The 11,748-nt window shown below is 35.1% G+C and overlaps 1 protein-coding gene and 1 long non-coding RNA gene across 2 annotated transcripts; both read left to right on the top strand.

Annotated features, from left to right (window-relative positions):
- On the top strand, positions 1,423–6,053 carry LOC107630364 (glutaredoxin-C4). Its single transcript, XM_016333470.2, has 4 exons — positions 1,423–1,795; positions 3,969–4,042; positions 4,366–4,464; positions 5,697–6,053. The coding sequence occupies exons 1-4, from the start codon at positions 1,638–1,640 to the stop codon at positions 5,771–5,773; spliced, it is 408 nt and encodes a 135-aa protein (XP_016188956.1). The 5' UTR covers positions 1,423–1,637; the 3' UTR covers positions 5,774–6,053.
- Positions 4,471–5,565, top strand: LOC110270132. The gene is made up of 2 exons (XR_002359285.1): positions 4,471–4,955; positions 5,442–5,565. It is a non-coding gene; the product is annotated as an uncharacterized LOC110270132 (long non-coding RNA).

Below are 11,748 nucleotides of genomic sequence, written 5' to 3' on the forward strand. Positions count from 1 at the left end.
TTTTGTAGGCTTTTTTTTGTATGGAAGTAAAAGTAGTGATATACTTTAACATTGTAATTTTTTGTGTTTTTTAAAATTGTGGAAAGTACATAAATCGGAGGGTCTGATTTCTGTACCTCAAATTTTTTAATTTTTTTAATACAAATCGAACAGTTCAATTTCTGTACCTCTACAAATCGGACTGTCCGATTTTTGTACCTCTAATAAATCAGACGGTCCGATTTCTACTTTTCTAGTTAAACGGTTTCACATTTGAGAATAACACCCTAACAATCCACATTTTAAAAAAACACCATTACCAATCAAATATTAAAAATAAAAAGTTCTATTTTTGTATGCTTTTTATTTTTATATTAAAAATAAGGTTTAATTACTCTGTTGGTCCCTATAGTTTCGCGAAATTTTTAATTAGGTCCTTATACTTTTTTCCCTTTTAATTGGATCCCTGCACCAATTTTTTTTCAATTGAATCCCTACACTTTTTTCTTTTTATTTGAGTCCTTATACCATTTTTTTTTAGTTAGGTCCTTATACAACTAAGCCAATTACTACCAAGAGGAACCTAATTGAAAAAAAAAATTGGTGCAGGAACCCAATTAAAAGAAAAAAAAAGTATAGGGACCTAATTGAAAATTTCGCAAAACTATAGGGATCAATAGAGTAATTAAACATAAAAATAATTAGTGTAAACCGAGAAAAAAATAAAAATTATTTTTATACTATAAAAAATTTTAGTAATTTTTTATTTAAAAGTGATTTTGAATGGTATAAGACAAACAACATTTATTTTACTATAATTCATTTTGATACAAAAATTACCAAACATAAATCACTTTAACAAAATACTTACTTTTGATCAAAATCAAGTTTGTAAAATCAATTTTATGCAAACTCTCGTTTGCAAACTGTAATCCAAACACACACTTAGTGCATATGTAATAATGACCTAGTAGATGACATGTGAACAAATAATATTGTAACACGTAGTATAATCATTCACGTCAACATGTCATGTGTTGCTGACCAATACGTCATTATTCTATTACACGTGGATAAACCATAAGGTAACACGTGTTACGGTGTCACCAAAGATCCACATCATCAAGCCACGTTATCGCGTCTTTAACGAAAAACAAATAAGAGATTAATATAGTGCAATTTTTTTAATCTCTAAAACGTAGTAGATATAATTAAAATTTCAAAGACAATTTTAATGCACAACATCATTCTACTTTAAGAATTTAGTCCATCCAAACACGAATGGGTGATAGTGTGATACCTCCAAAAATCTAAAAAATGTGCTTTCCCTGTTACTCATTGTTTTTTCTCCCCTTCTTATTTCCTTTTTGGTTTCTCTTGTAATCTTGTTTTGAAAACTGTTCTAGGTATTAATTAATTAATAATTAAAATATTTCTTAATTAAATGAAGCATTGACCAAAATCGTACGGCGGAGAGTTGCGAACAAGATCTAAGATGAACGGGGTTGCATCCTCATACCTAACCTGCTAACCATTCAAAACCAGAAGCAACAGAAACATCCAGAATCTATATACAAGTCTTGTTCAATTGTTTGTCATTCGCATTTCACTTCATAACCGAGTGGGTTTGGGGGGAGGTAGGTGAGCACAAAAGAGTGATGGCGGCATCTGCGAGATTCACGGCGGCAATGGTAGTGCTAGCTCTAGGAACTTCTCTCTTCCATTGCACCGAAGCTTCAGCTCCTTCTGTGGGTGAGTTCGTCCACACCACCATCAATTCTCACACTGTCGTCATCTTCTCCAAGTCCTATTGCCCGTACGTCACACTCTCTTCCTTTTTTTTCCCTTCTCAATGAGATCCACCTTCATTGTTGAATTATTAAGTCCTGTTATCTGGTTGCATTGGATCTGCATCAAACGGAAATCAATTTTCTTTTTTTTTTTTCCTGAAATGGATTTGTAGTAATTGGAAAGGGTTTGTATCTGAGAGTTTTAAAGACCATGTGTGTGTTCTGTGAAAAATGAACAGCTGGCAAATTATTTCTGAAAGATTGCTCTATGTTATTGACTTATTGTATGAGTAATTGAGTATTAATATGAGTATGCTCTGTCTCTGCTCTGATATTTTGGATCAAATTGGAATCTGATTTTGTGTTTTATATTTCGGGCATTGCTTGACTATATTCTTGGATTACACTTTACAGACCCTGATAAATAAATAACAACCAATGGACATTACTGGTGTGTTTGCAAGTTGAGATCTTTCAAGGGAAAGGAGGGAAGGGGATTGGTGCAACCGCTTGAATAGGAAAATGGTTTCCACTTTACTTATCAAGTCATTCCCTTCTGTTTGAAGATCTCAACTTGCAAATGCACACTAACTGTCACCAACAATGATTAACTAGCTAATATAGTATAGCGGCTAAAGCTTTGGTGACTACATGCCTGAATAAACCTTGTCCCTCACTAATAATAGCTTCTCATAAAACACTCCCGTCATTGTCAGAGTCTTATTCTGCAGCAACATTTTGGGGAGAACACAATATCTTCGACTAAGATCGGATCGCCTTGGTTTTCTTTGGCAAGAATCAAGAAATCACCATTCTTGCTATCATTAAAACACATCTTTGAAGACTGACCCCCAACCTTTAGAATTTTGCCCTCTAGGGTATGCTTCATCGAGGGGTAAAGTGAGGGTGAAAATTTTATGAATGAGTTTGATGTATAAAATTACCATAGAGCTTATATATGAAACTAATGTAATTCCCCACCCCATTTTTAACACCCTATCCAAGCATACCACTAGGGGTAAACTTTTGATCTTAAAACTTCCTTCCCTCAATTTACCACTTTTGACAAAAAGTCCTACAATCATAGCTCATTTGTCTTTCTTATTGTGTCAACTTGCATGAGAGCATAGAGCTCTTGCAAACTTGCAGTTCTAAAGAGACATTCCTTAGTAGGTAATACCTTTCTTTGAGATCAGTCAACAATTCTGATGTTATGGCCTATAAATAAACTGTAACTTGTTTTATGACTTCCATGTTCATAGCTCTTGCCCAAGAACAGTTTTGACCTGTGAGAGTTGAAGAAACTAAAAGTCACACTAGGACACTCATTAGAATTCCAGAAATATGGGCTTGGAGGATCCAAATCTGGATTTTGAGAACTTTGAGAGTGCTTCCTAAGGAGCTCTTATACCATGTAAAAGTAGTAGAACCCAAGAGTGAGGAGAGCAATCACAAGCCCGTAAGAGAGAACAGAATTAGAGAACTGGAGAAGGGTACACGAAATGGCAAAGATGAAACTACTCTATGTTGTCTGAAGAGTATACGAAAAGTTTATAGACACAGGGATCAAGATCGGTAAACTATTTAGTGACAACACTAACAGAATAACAGAAACCAACATTGATTAACTAACTATTAAAGCTTGTAACTAAGTTTAGAATCTGGTAAGATGTGTATTTCTTATGTTTTCTATGTTTGTTTTTCCCTTACCCATAAGCTTGGTGGATTGGAGTAGAATGACTCATAACTTTGCATTGTTGAAAGACGTATTGTTCTAGTTACCTGATCATAGGAGAAAACCAAAATTGGATGCATCCGAATTTGTTTTTGAAAAAGTAGTTTTTTAAACCCTTTTTTAAGATATTTTTTTTTTGTTATAAAAAGCAATTTTTATTTCGATAGAAAATATAATTACTTTTTCTAGTAAACAATTCATTAAAATCTTCTTAAATTTTTTTTTTTAATTTTAAACAGCAACATGTTAGCTTGAAAAAAAGAACTTTTTTTCATGTCTTTTAATTTTTTCTTCCCAAAAGTTCTATCTGGACACCCTTACTATTTTATTTTGTAAGAGTACTTTTTGAAAAAAAATAAAAACGATAAAGTACCTTTTTCCTCCAAAAAAGCCTATCACCAAACGGGCACTATCTTATGGAATATTCATTATTCAGCATTTCCCAATTTCTTTATGGTAAATAGGTACTGCAGAAGAGCAAAGTCTGTTTTTAAAGAGTTGAACCAGGACGCACATGTTGTTGAGCTTGATGAGAGAGGTATACTAGAAACTGCTGCTTGCATTTTATTTCTTTAATATATCTATATATATTTCCTAGAAACAGTTCCAGCTAATTTACATTGTGTAACTTAATTTGTGGAAAAACAAGGTTCCAATAGTATCTCGTTTCTGAGACAGTAAGTAGGGAATAACTGAACACAGCAATATAGTAAGTTGAAAAGATAGTTTGGTTCGTATAGTGTTGATAAAAAGAGAAGGGTTTAAAACTTTAAATCGAAACAGTTTCCTGATAGCATTAATATGAAGTATGATGTATAAATATACCATTCCCGTTACTCAAGACAGTGAGAACTCTTGCAGATGATGGCTCAAAGATTCAGGATATCTTGAATAATATCGTTGGAAGGCGAACCGTCCCACAAGTTTTCATCAACGGAAAGCACCTTGGCGGCTCAGATGGTATGTCTACGTCTCTGCTTAGTTAAAAAAAAATTCCTACGATATAAATAAGAGTAAACCACCAACCTTCTCCCCAACAAAAAGACAGAGAAAGTTATCCCTCAAAATTTGAAAATGACAAATAAGTCTCTGCCTCACAAATTGAGCTGATTAATATGTTCACTTTTATATTAATTGATGAAGTAATACCCCAAATCAAAATAGAAATTTGTTAGGAACTAAAGTGTTTGACAAAAACTATTGGATATTGATTTTGGGTATTACTCTAAATAATGAGGAATGAATTTGGCCAATGAAGGATAATTTTTTCAGAGTAATACTCCTAATCATTTCGTAAAACTTTTAATATGACTTCAGTTTTCAACAAATTTAAGCACTAAATCGGTTCCCAATCCTTTATTTTGTTAGAAAAATCGATTCCGACATTAGATTGTATAAAGGGACTTGAAAAAATTCTCAGAACTGATTTGTCTAACTCTATCAAACTGTGAGTGATGACCTATGATGCACGGACACGGACACGGACACGGGACACGACACGACACGGGACACGCCGACACGCGAATTTTAAAATCTTACATGACACAGGGACACGCATACATATAAAATATAAAGTATTTTTTAGATAAATCGTAATGATATTTTGATATTTTATTGATATTTAAATATAAATTAAAATTTTTAATGTCTTATTTTAATTATATCAAATTTTTAAAATATTTTTTTGTTTTAATAAATAATAATATATATTATATTTAAATTTATTTTAAAAATATATGTTAAGAATAAGACTGGACACGCTGACACATGATGGTATTTAGGTGTGTCCAGGCGTGTCTGGAGAGAAATTTTTTATTTTTTATTAAGACGGTTGGACACAGCAGACACGCGTGTCGGACGAGTGTCGGTGAGTGTCGTGTCCGAAATGTGTCCGACACGTGGACACGGCAATTCAGCGAAGTGTCCGTGCTTCATAGGTGATGACTGATTTGTCGAACAAAATAAAAAGTAAAGTTAGGAACTTATTTGGCACTTAAAATTTGTTTAGGATTAAAGTATTTGACTAAGTTTCTTAAAGACTGATTTGGGGTATTGTTCATTTTTTCACTTTCAAACGATGAGGAATTAGCTTATCTTCCGTTTTTTTTTTTTTTTTTGTCGGAAAAAAGATTGAGTTTAAAAGCAATGTTCTTAAAGTTTTCTCAAATATTTTATGATTGACTGATTTCTAGATACTGTCGAAGCTTATGAGAGTGGCCGTCTGGCTAAGCTTCTTGGAATTGAGACGAAGGGTCACGATGATCTCTGAATCTGATTATGTGTAAGGGGAAACTCTGTTGAGAAGCACAGATTGCATCATGTGACCAAATATGGATTGGAATATTTAGAGTTTAGACAGATGAGCATATGATGAGATTACATTTTGGAATGAGTTAAAAAGTTGAGTTATATCTGTGATGGATAGTTTTCAAATCCTCTTATGTATGGAGTGTACGTTTTAACTTCAGGCAAGTTATATTTTCATATTTATACTTGGAAAAATGATCATTTCTACCCAAGAATATTTTAAGCGCTGAAAAAATTATCCATAAAAATACAAAACTAAACTTATATTCATGAAAGATGAGATTTTTGTGACAAAAGTATCCAATTCTTAAATTTTTGTTGATTTTTAATAAATATTAACCAAAATCTCTAAATCACACATTCTCTTTATTCTCAACCTCTAACACCATCACTGTCACCATTAACACCAATGTCTACAACTACAAAACCAATGTACACAACTACAACTTGATAACTCTGCTAGAATAATTCAGCTCCAAACCATAATTCACAGGAAGAATAAGAACAAAGATATATAATCCTGGTAAAATATGAATATGAATCAAATAGTGAAATAGATATTGTGTATGTAAATTTAGAACTAGAATGTATAAGAACTTTTCTTTTTTGAGTAAGAAAAATACTCCTCAAAAGAAACAATATATCATTCTTACTTACCTTCCTGCAGTTCACTCTTGCTTTTTAACCTCTTTCTCTCTCTAGGTTGTTAGTTTGTTATTGTTGGTCAAAATAATTATTTTTGAAAGATTAAGGCGATTCGAAACGTTGGTAAAGTGTTGAAACGGAATCAGAGACTAAAAGAGATACACATGCAAGCATTAAGTGGAAATTATCTGGCATGGATTCGATTTCGATACTTTGGTAAATCGAGCAGTTATTCGAATGAAGAATCGAGCAGTTACACGAATGGAGGAGATCGAAGGCCTTCTTTGAGTTAAGGATTTGTTGGTAACGCTCTTGGGCAAAAGAGTGAGAACGGTTACCCAAAATTTCGCACACAAGGCGGTATCATGTCATTAATAGTCGGTTATGGAAATGGGTTATAAACATTAGAAAGTCTTAGGAAATCGGGGTTGGAACTTTTCTCCAGAAATACACTCAAGCACACTCACATTCCCAGCGAATTTCTGAGTCTGCATTCGAGTTCGATTTCTGTAGGGTTCCTTCTATTGTCTTTACTTTTCAATTTTACAATTTTTGCAAACTTTATCTTTTCCTGTTCAATTTATCCTTCAAGCAACTTTAATTTTCTTGTCAAATTTACATTTCAGCACTTTTAATTTGCATGTCAAAAGTTCTTTGATTCAGTCAAAGGCATTCTATCGCTTTGTTTAAATTCAATGCAAGTCATTTCGATTTCAGTCAGTTTTCAGTCCTTCGCACTTTTTGAACTCATTTCCCTTTTAATGCTCGTCTAATTCGAGGACCTTCAATGCACTTATAGAAAAACTGGTACTTGCAAAAGAGGAGTAGGTTTCGCTCTCAGATCATTAGAATCGAACCACCATCGATTTGTTAAAAATAGACAAAACAAATTGGCACGCCCATTGGGACAGTTTTGAACTGAAGCGTGTCAAAAGATTTTTGGTGTCATTTGGTGTATGCAATTGAGAAGTGGAATGATTATTCACATGGCTGATGAAGTGTCAAATGTGAATGGTGGTTCGTCCACCAATGACAGCATACCAGTAATCGTACAACCTTCGGACGTTACTTCACGTTCAGAAGGCTTGGTTGTAAGTGAAAGTACAATGGTTACTAGTGTACAAGCTGGAAATAACGGGCGCAATATTCGTCCACATGGTAACTTACCACCAGTCCAGCCTCCATTAACTACAGGTTGGCCTCCTTATGGTCTTCTTCCTGGTTATACTCCACCAGTGAGTGGTTTTGTTCCTCCTATTCGTTTTGGGAGTGTAAATAGAGTAAATAATTCTCAAAACCCACAACAGCATTCTGAATTCTCTCGTGATTATAATGTGGGCTCTACGTCGAATGCCTCTAATTCTATGGCGGCATTTCGACAACATGTAGAGAAAAGTCATTATGATTTGGTCAATTTATTGACTCAACAAATGACTACAATTCTAAATCCTATGATGGCTGATCACGAATCGAAATTCGAACGTCTTGCAAGGCAAGTTGAACGGATTGTTCGAATAGTTGATTATGATGAAGGAGAAAGGCATGATGTTAGGGGGAATAATGAGGGTTTCGAAAATATATTTCAAAATGAAAACAATGTTTTAAACAGAGAGAATCCTTAGATAATTCCCCGTGGTCAAAATGCAGATGATGTTCTGGCCCGATTACGTGCTAATCATGGTGGTGAACGTTATCAATTTACAAGGATTGTGGAAGATGTACTCAATAGAGTCGGTTTGAACGTTGGGTTTATGAACCGTCCCCATTTTGTATCAGCTTTCCCTCAAGTTGTTCAAATGGCCGAAGTGCCAAGAAGGGTGAAGAATCCGAAAATAATTACAAAATTTGTGGGGAAAGTTGGAGAATCGACTACTGAACATGTTGCTCGATATTTGGTCAAGATTGGGAATCTAGCCAATGATGAGAATTTGAAAATGAATTTTTTTCCTTCTTCGTTAACGAAGAATGCATTTACTTGGTTTTCGAATCTCAGACCAAATTCGATAACGACATGGAATCAGTTGGAAACTGCTTTTCATGCTCAATTTTATCTAGGGGAGTTGAATGTAGCAGTTATTGATCTAGTAGCTTTGAAACGAGAAGATGGTGAAACCATTGATGACTATATGATACGTTTCAAAAATGATAGAAGTAGATGTTATGTATCATTACCTAAGAGTGAAGTGGTGAAAATAGTAGTTATGGGGTTAGGATTCTATATGCGTCGAAAATTGCTTAATGTGCATATACCTGACTTAGCCCATTTGGCTGAAAGGGTTCGTCAGGTTGAACTTATGAAGAAGGAAAAAGAGAAATATAAGAATGAACAAAGGTTAAAGAGTAAATCTTTTTCTCAAAAGGAGAAGGTTGCTTATGTGGCCATGGAATCCTCGGAAGAGGAGTCCGATTTCGAAGCGGAGGTTGATTTGGCTGAACTTAAGAAGGGTCCTCCATATGTTTGTTCTTTACTTAAAAAGCTCACTAGTAATGAAAAATCAAATGATTCAAAAATAAAAAGTGGAAAGAAATATAGTTTTGATATCTCAAAATCTGATTAGATTTTCGATCTGTTGCTTAAAGATAAACAGTTAATTCTACCTGAGGGTAGAACTTTACTTTTATTGAAAGATTTAAAAGAGAAACCTTATTGTAAATTTTACCAAGCAACTAGTCATTCGAGTAACAGCTGTGTTCGTTTCAGGGACCTGATACAGGAGGCCATTATGGAAGGACGTTTGAAGTTTGATGATGGGAAGAAAGAGATGAAAGTTGATGCTGATCCTTTCAATGCTGAGGCTAGTTTCGCTGAACCATATTTTGGAGTAAATATGGTTCGAATGTCTTATGATTTTGATGTGACTCTAGGTGATTTCGAGTCACAAGTCCGATCTGTATACCCTGGTGTAGGAGATGGATTGTTGGAGTTCCTTATGCAGCAAAAACTTAAAGATCGGGACGTATCTCTGTGTCCTCGATGCAATGCTGTGTTCAATGCTGAGGCTGCAACAATCTTTGAGAAAGAGAGGATGAAAAAGGAGTTGGCTCATAGAGAGGAGCAGGCTCGTCAAAAGCAACCAATTAGACGAGTGGAAGGACAAAGTTCCAAGGCTCTTTAGCAGAATGCTGTCGCACCGATGAGCCGTTCTCAGGCTATAGGAGTTCAATGGATTTGAAATTGTCAAGAATTTCAGAGTCGAGATGCCCAATACCGATGGAACCCACAGTGGGGACATCGGGGACCTCCTCGAGGCCAATATCCTTACCACCGTGGCCGAGCCAGAGGGTGCCCAAGGGGTAGAGGAAGACGGAATCAACCGCAAAATAAGAATACTTAGTCTGGTTAAGGAAAGATGGCAACGCCCTCGGTGCACTCTCGAATAGTCTTTCCATCTGATGGAGAAACATGCCCAAAGGGTACTCCTTCCCCTGCGAAGTTGGATAAAGACAAAGCAGTAGTTAATACTCTAGGAGCTGACAAAGATAAGGATGTTGATTTAGATGAAGAGTATTTCGAAGAGGGAAATGATGAAATGGTTGGGACTATTTCAATTATTCCAACTGAATACTTAGGTGAGCATGAAGGCGACCCTGAAGAAGATTATGATATGGATGCTGAAGAAGCCTTTTCTTTCATCCAGTATGAGGATGAACCAGGGTATTTTCTGAGGTCTTCTGAAAAACAAAAGTCTCATCTTCGCCCACTCATAGTTGTAAGTAAATAAAGTTTTAATTGATGGTGGAGCAACAATAAGTCTCTTACCGGAGAGGATGTTGACGAAAGTTGGTAAGCATCCTGATGATTTGGTTCCCACCAACATTGCTGTAACAGATTTTAGTGGTGCTTCTACTCCTGCTAAAGGTCTGGTTACCTTGGGAGTGAAGGTAAGGTCTTCTGAGTGAAACACTGTTTTTGTGGTAGTGCCTTCGAGGGCAAGCTATAATGCCTTATTGGGCCGGGACTGTATTCACAGAGTTGGAGCTGTACTATCTACTGTGCACCAGAGTGTCCTCCTTTGGACAAAAGATGGAAAGCCTGAAAATTTTAAGGCTGATTCGAATCTGTATGTCGAATAGCTACATGTCAATTTTAGGGTATATAGTCCGAAATTGAAGCCTTTAAATGTTGACAGGGTGTTAAATTCTTACAACTGTGAGGGCTGCTATTTGTCTTCAGAAGGCCTAATGGTAAAACTGCGTCATCCACACCTTGCTATGCCCCCAACTGGTTAGGATTGTTCATCTTAGAATGGATTTGAGACGTTGTTCGATGGAACATGCTCAAGATGTCTCGGATTAACTGGTAATTTTAAATAATTATATAAGTAATTTTTCTTCAGTAGAGAATAAAGTTAGTTCCTCTGATGAAGTTGAATCACTTAGGAACGTAATTTCTTCTTCTGTTAGTAGTAAGAATTTGATGTCTTCAATCGAATTTAGTCATGGTTTAAGTTTTTCTTCGTTATGTAATTCAAATTATATTATTAGTCAAACTGCTGATAAAATAGCAGAAGTTCATTGTATCGAAAATGAAGCCGTTGTTAATCCAGCAAATGATCAGGTTCATGCTATTCCTAATGAATTTATTGATTTCTCTTTTGATTGCATCTATGATTTAGAGCCTTTGGGTTTTGAAAAATATTCAGTAAAAGATGAGGATCACTTAAAAGGGTTTGAATCCCAAGATCCCTTAGAGAAAATTAATTTGGGATCTGTTGATGATATTCGAATTACTTATATCTGTAAAGATCTTCCGGATCCTTTTCGAACTAAACTTTTCCATCTTTTACATGAATTTAAAGATTGTTTTGCTTGGGATTATCATGAGATACCTGGTCTCGATCGTTCTCTCGTAGAACATCGATTAGCATTGAAACCAAATGCTCAACCTATGAAGTAAACTCCTCGGCGTTTTGCTCCATAAATCAATCAAAAGATTAAGGAAGAAATAGAACGGTTGATTAAAGCAAAATTTATTCGAACCGCACGTTATGTTGAATGGGTTTCGAATATTGTTCCTGTAATGAAGAAAAATAAAAAATTAAGAGTGTGTATTGATTTTAGAGATTTGAATAATGCCAGTCTGAAAGATGAATATTTCATGCCCATAGCAGATATGTTAATTGATTCTGCAGCAGGGAACAAAATTTTAAGTTTTATGGACGGTTATTCAGGATATAACCAAATTTTCATTGCAGAAGATGATGTGTCCAAAACTGCTTTTCGTTGTCCCGGGGCATTAGGCACTTATGAGTAGGTGGTTATGCCTTTCGGTTTAAAAAACGCTGGTGCAAA

This window comes from Arachis ipaensis, chromosome B03 (genome assembly GCF_000816755.2).
Source record: "Arachis ipaensis cultivar K30076 chromosome B03, Araip1.1, whole genome shotgun sequence".
Lineage (NCBI taxonomy): Eukaryota > Viridiplantae > Streptophyta > Magnoliopsida > Fabales > Fabaceae > Arachis > Arachis ipaensis.

Bases quoted from the DNA above. Each gene is read 5' to 3' on its own strand.
- LOC107630364 (XM_016333470.2), top strand. From the start codon at position 1,638: ATGGCGGCATCTGCGAGATTCACGGCGGCAATGGTAGTGCTAGCTCTA. The intron at 1,796-3,968 runs GTACGTCACACT...TATGGTAAATAG, and splicing joins TTCTCCAAGTCCTATTGCCC to GTACTGCAGAAGAGCAAAGT. The intron at 4,043-4,365 runs GTATACTAGAAA...GAACTCTTGCAG, and splicing joins TGTTGAGCTTGATGAGAGAG to ATGATGGCTCAAAGATTCAG.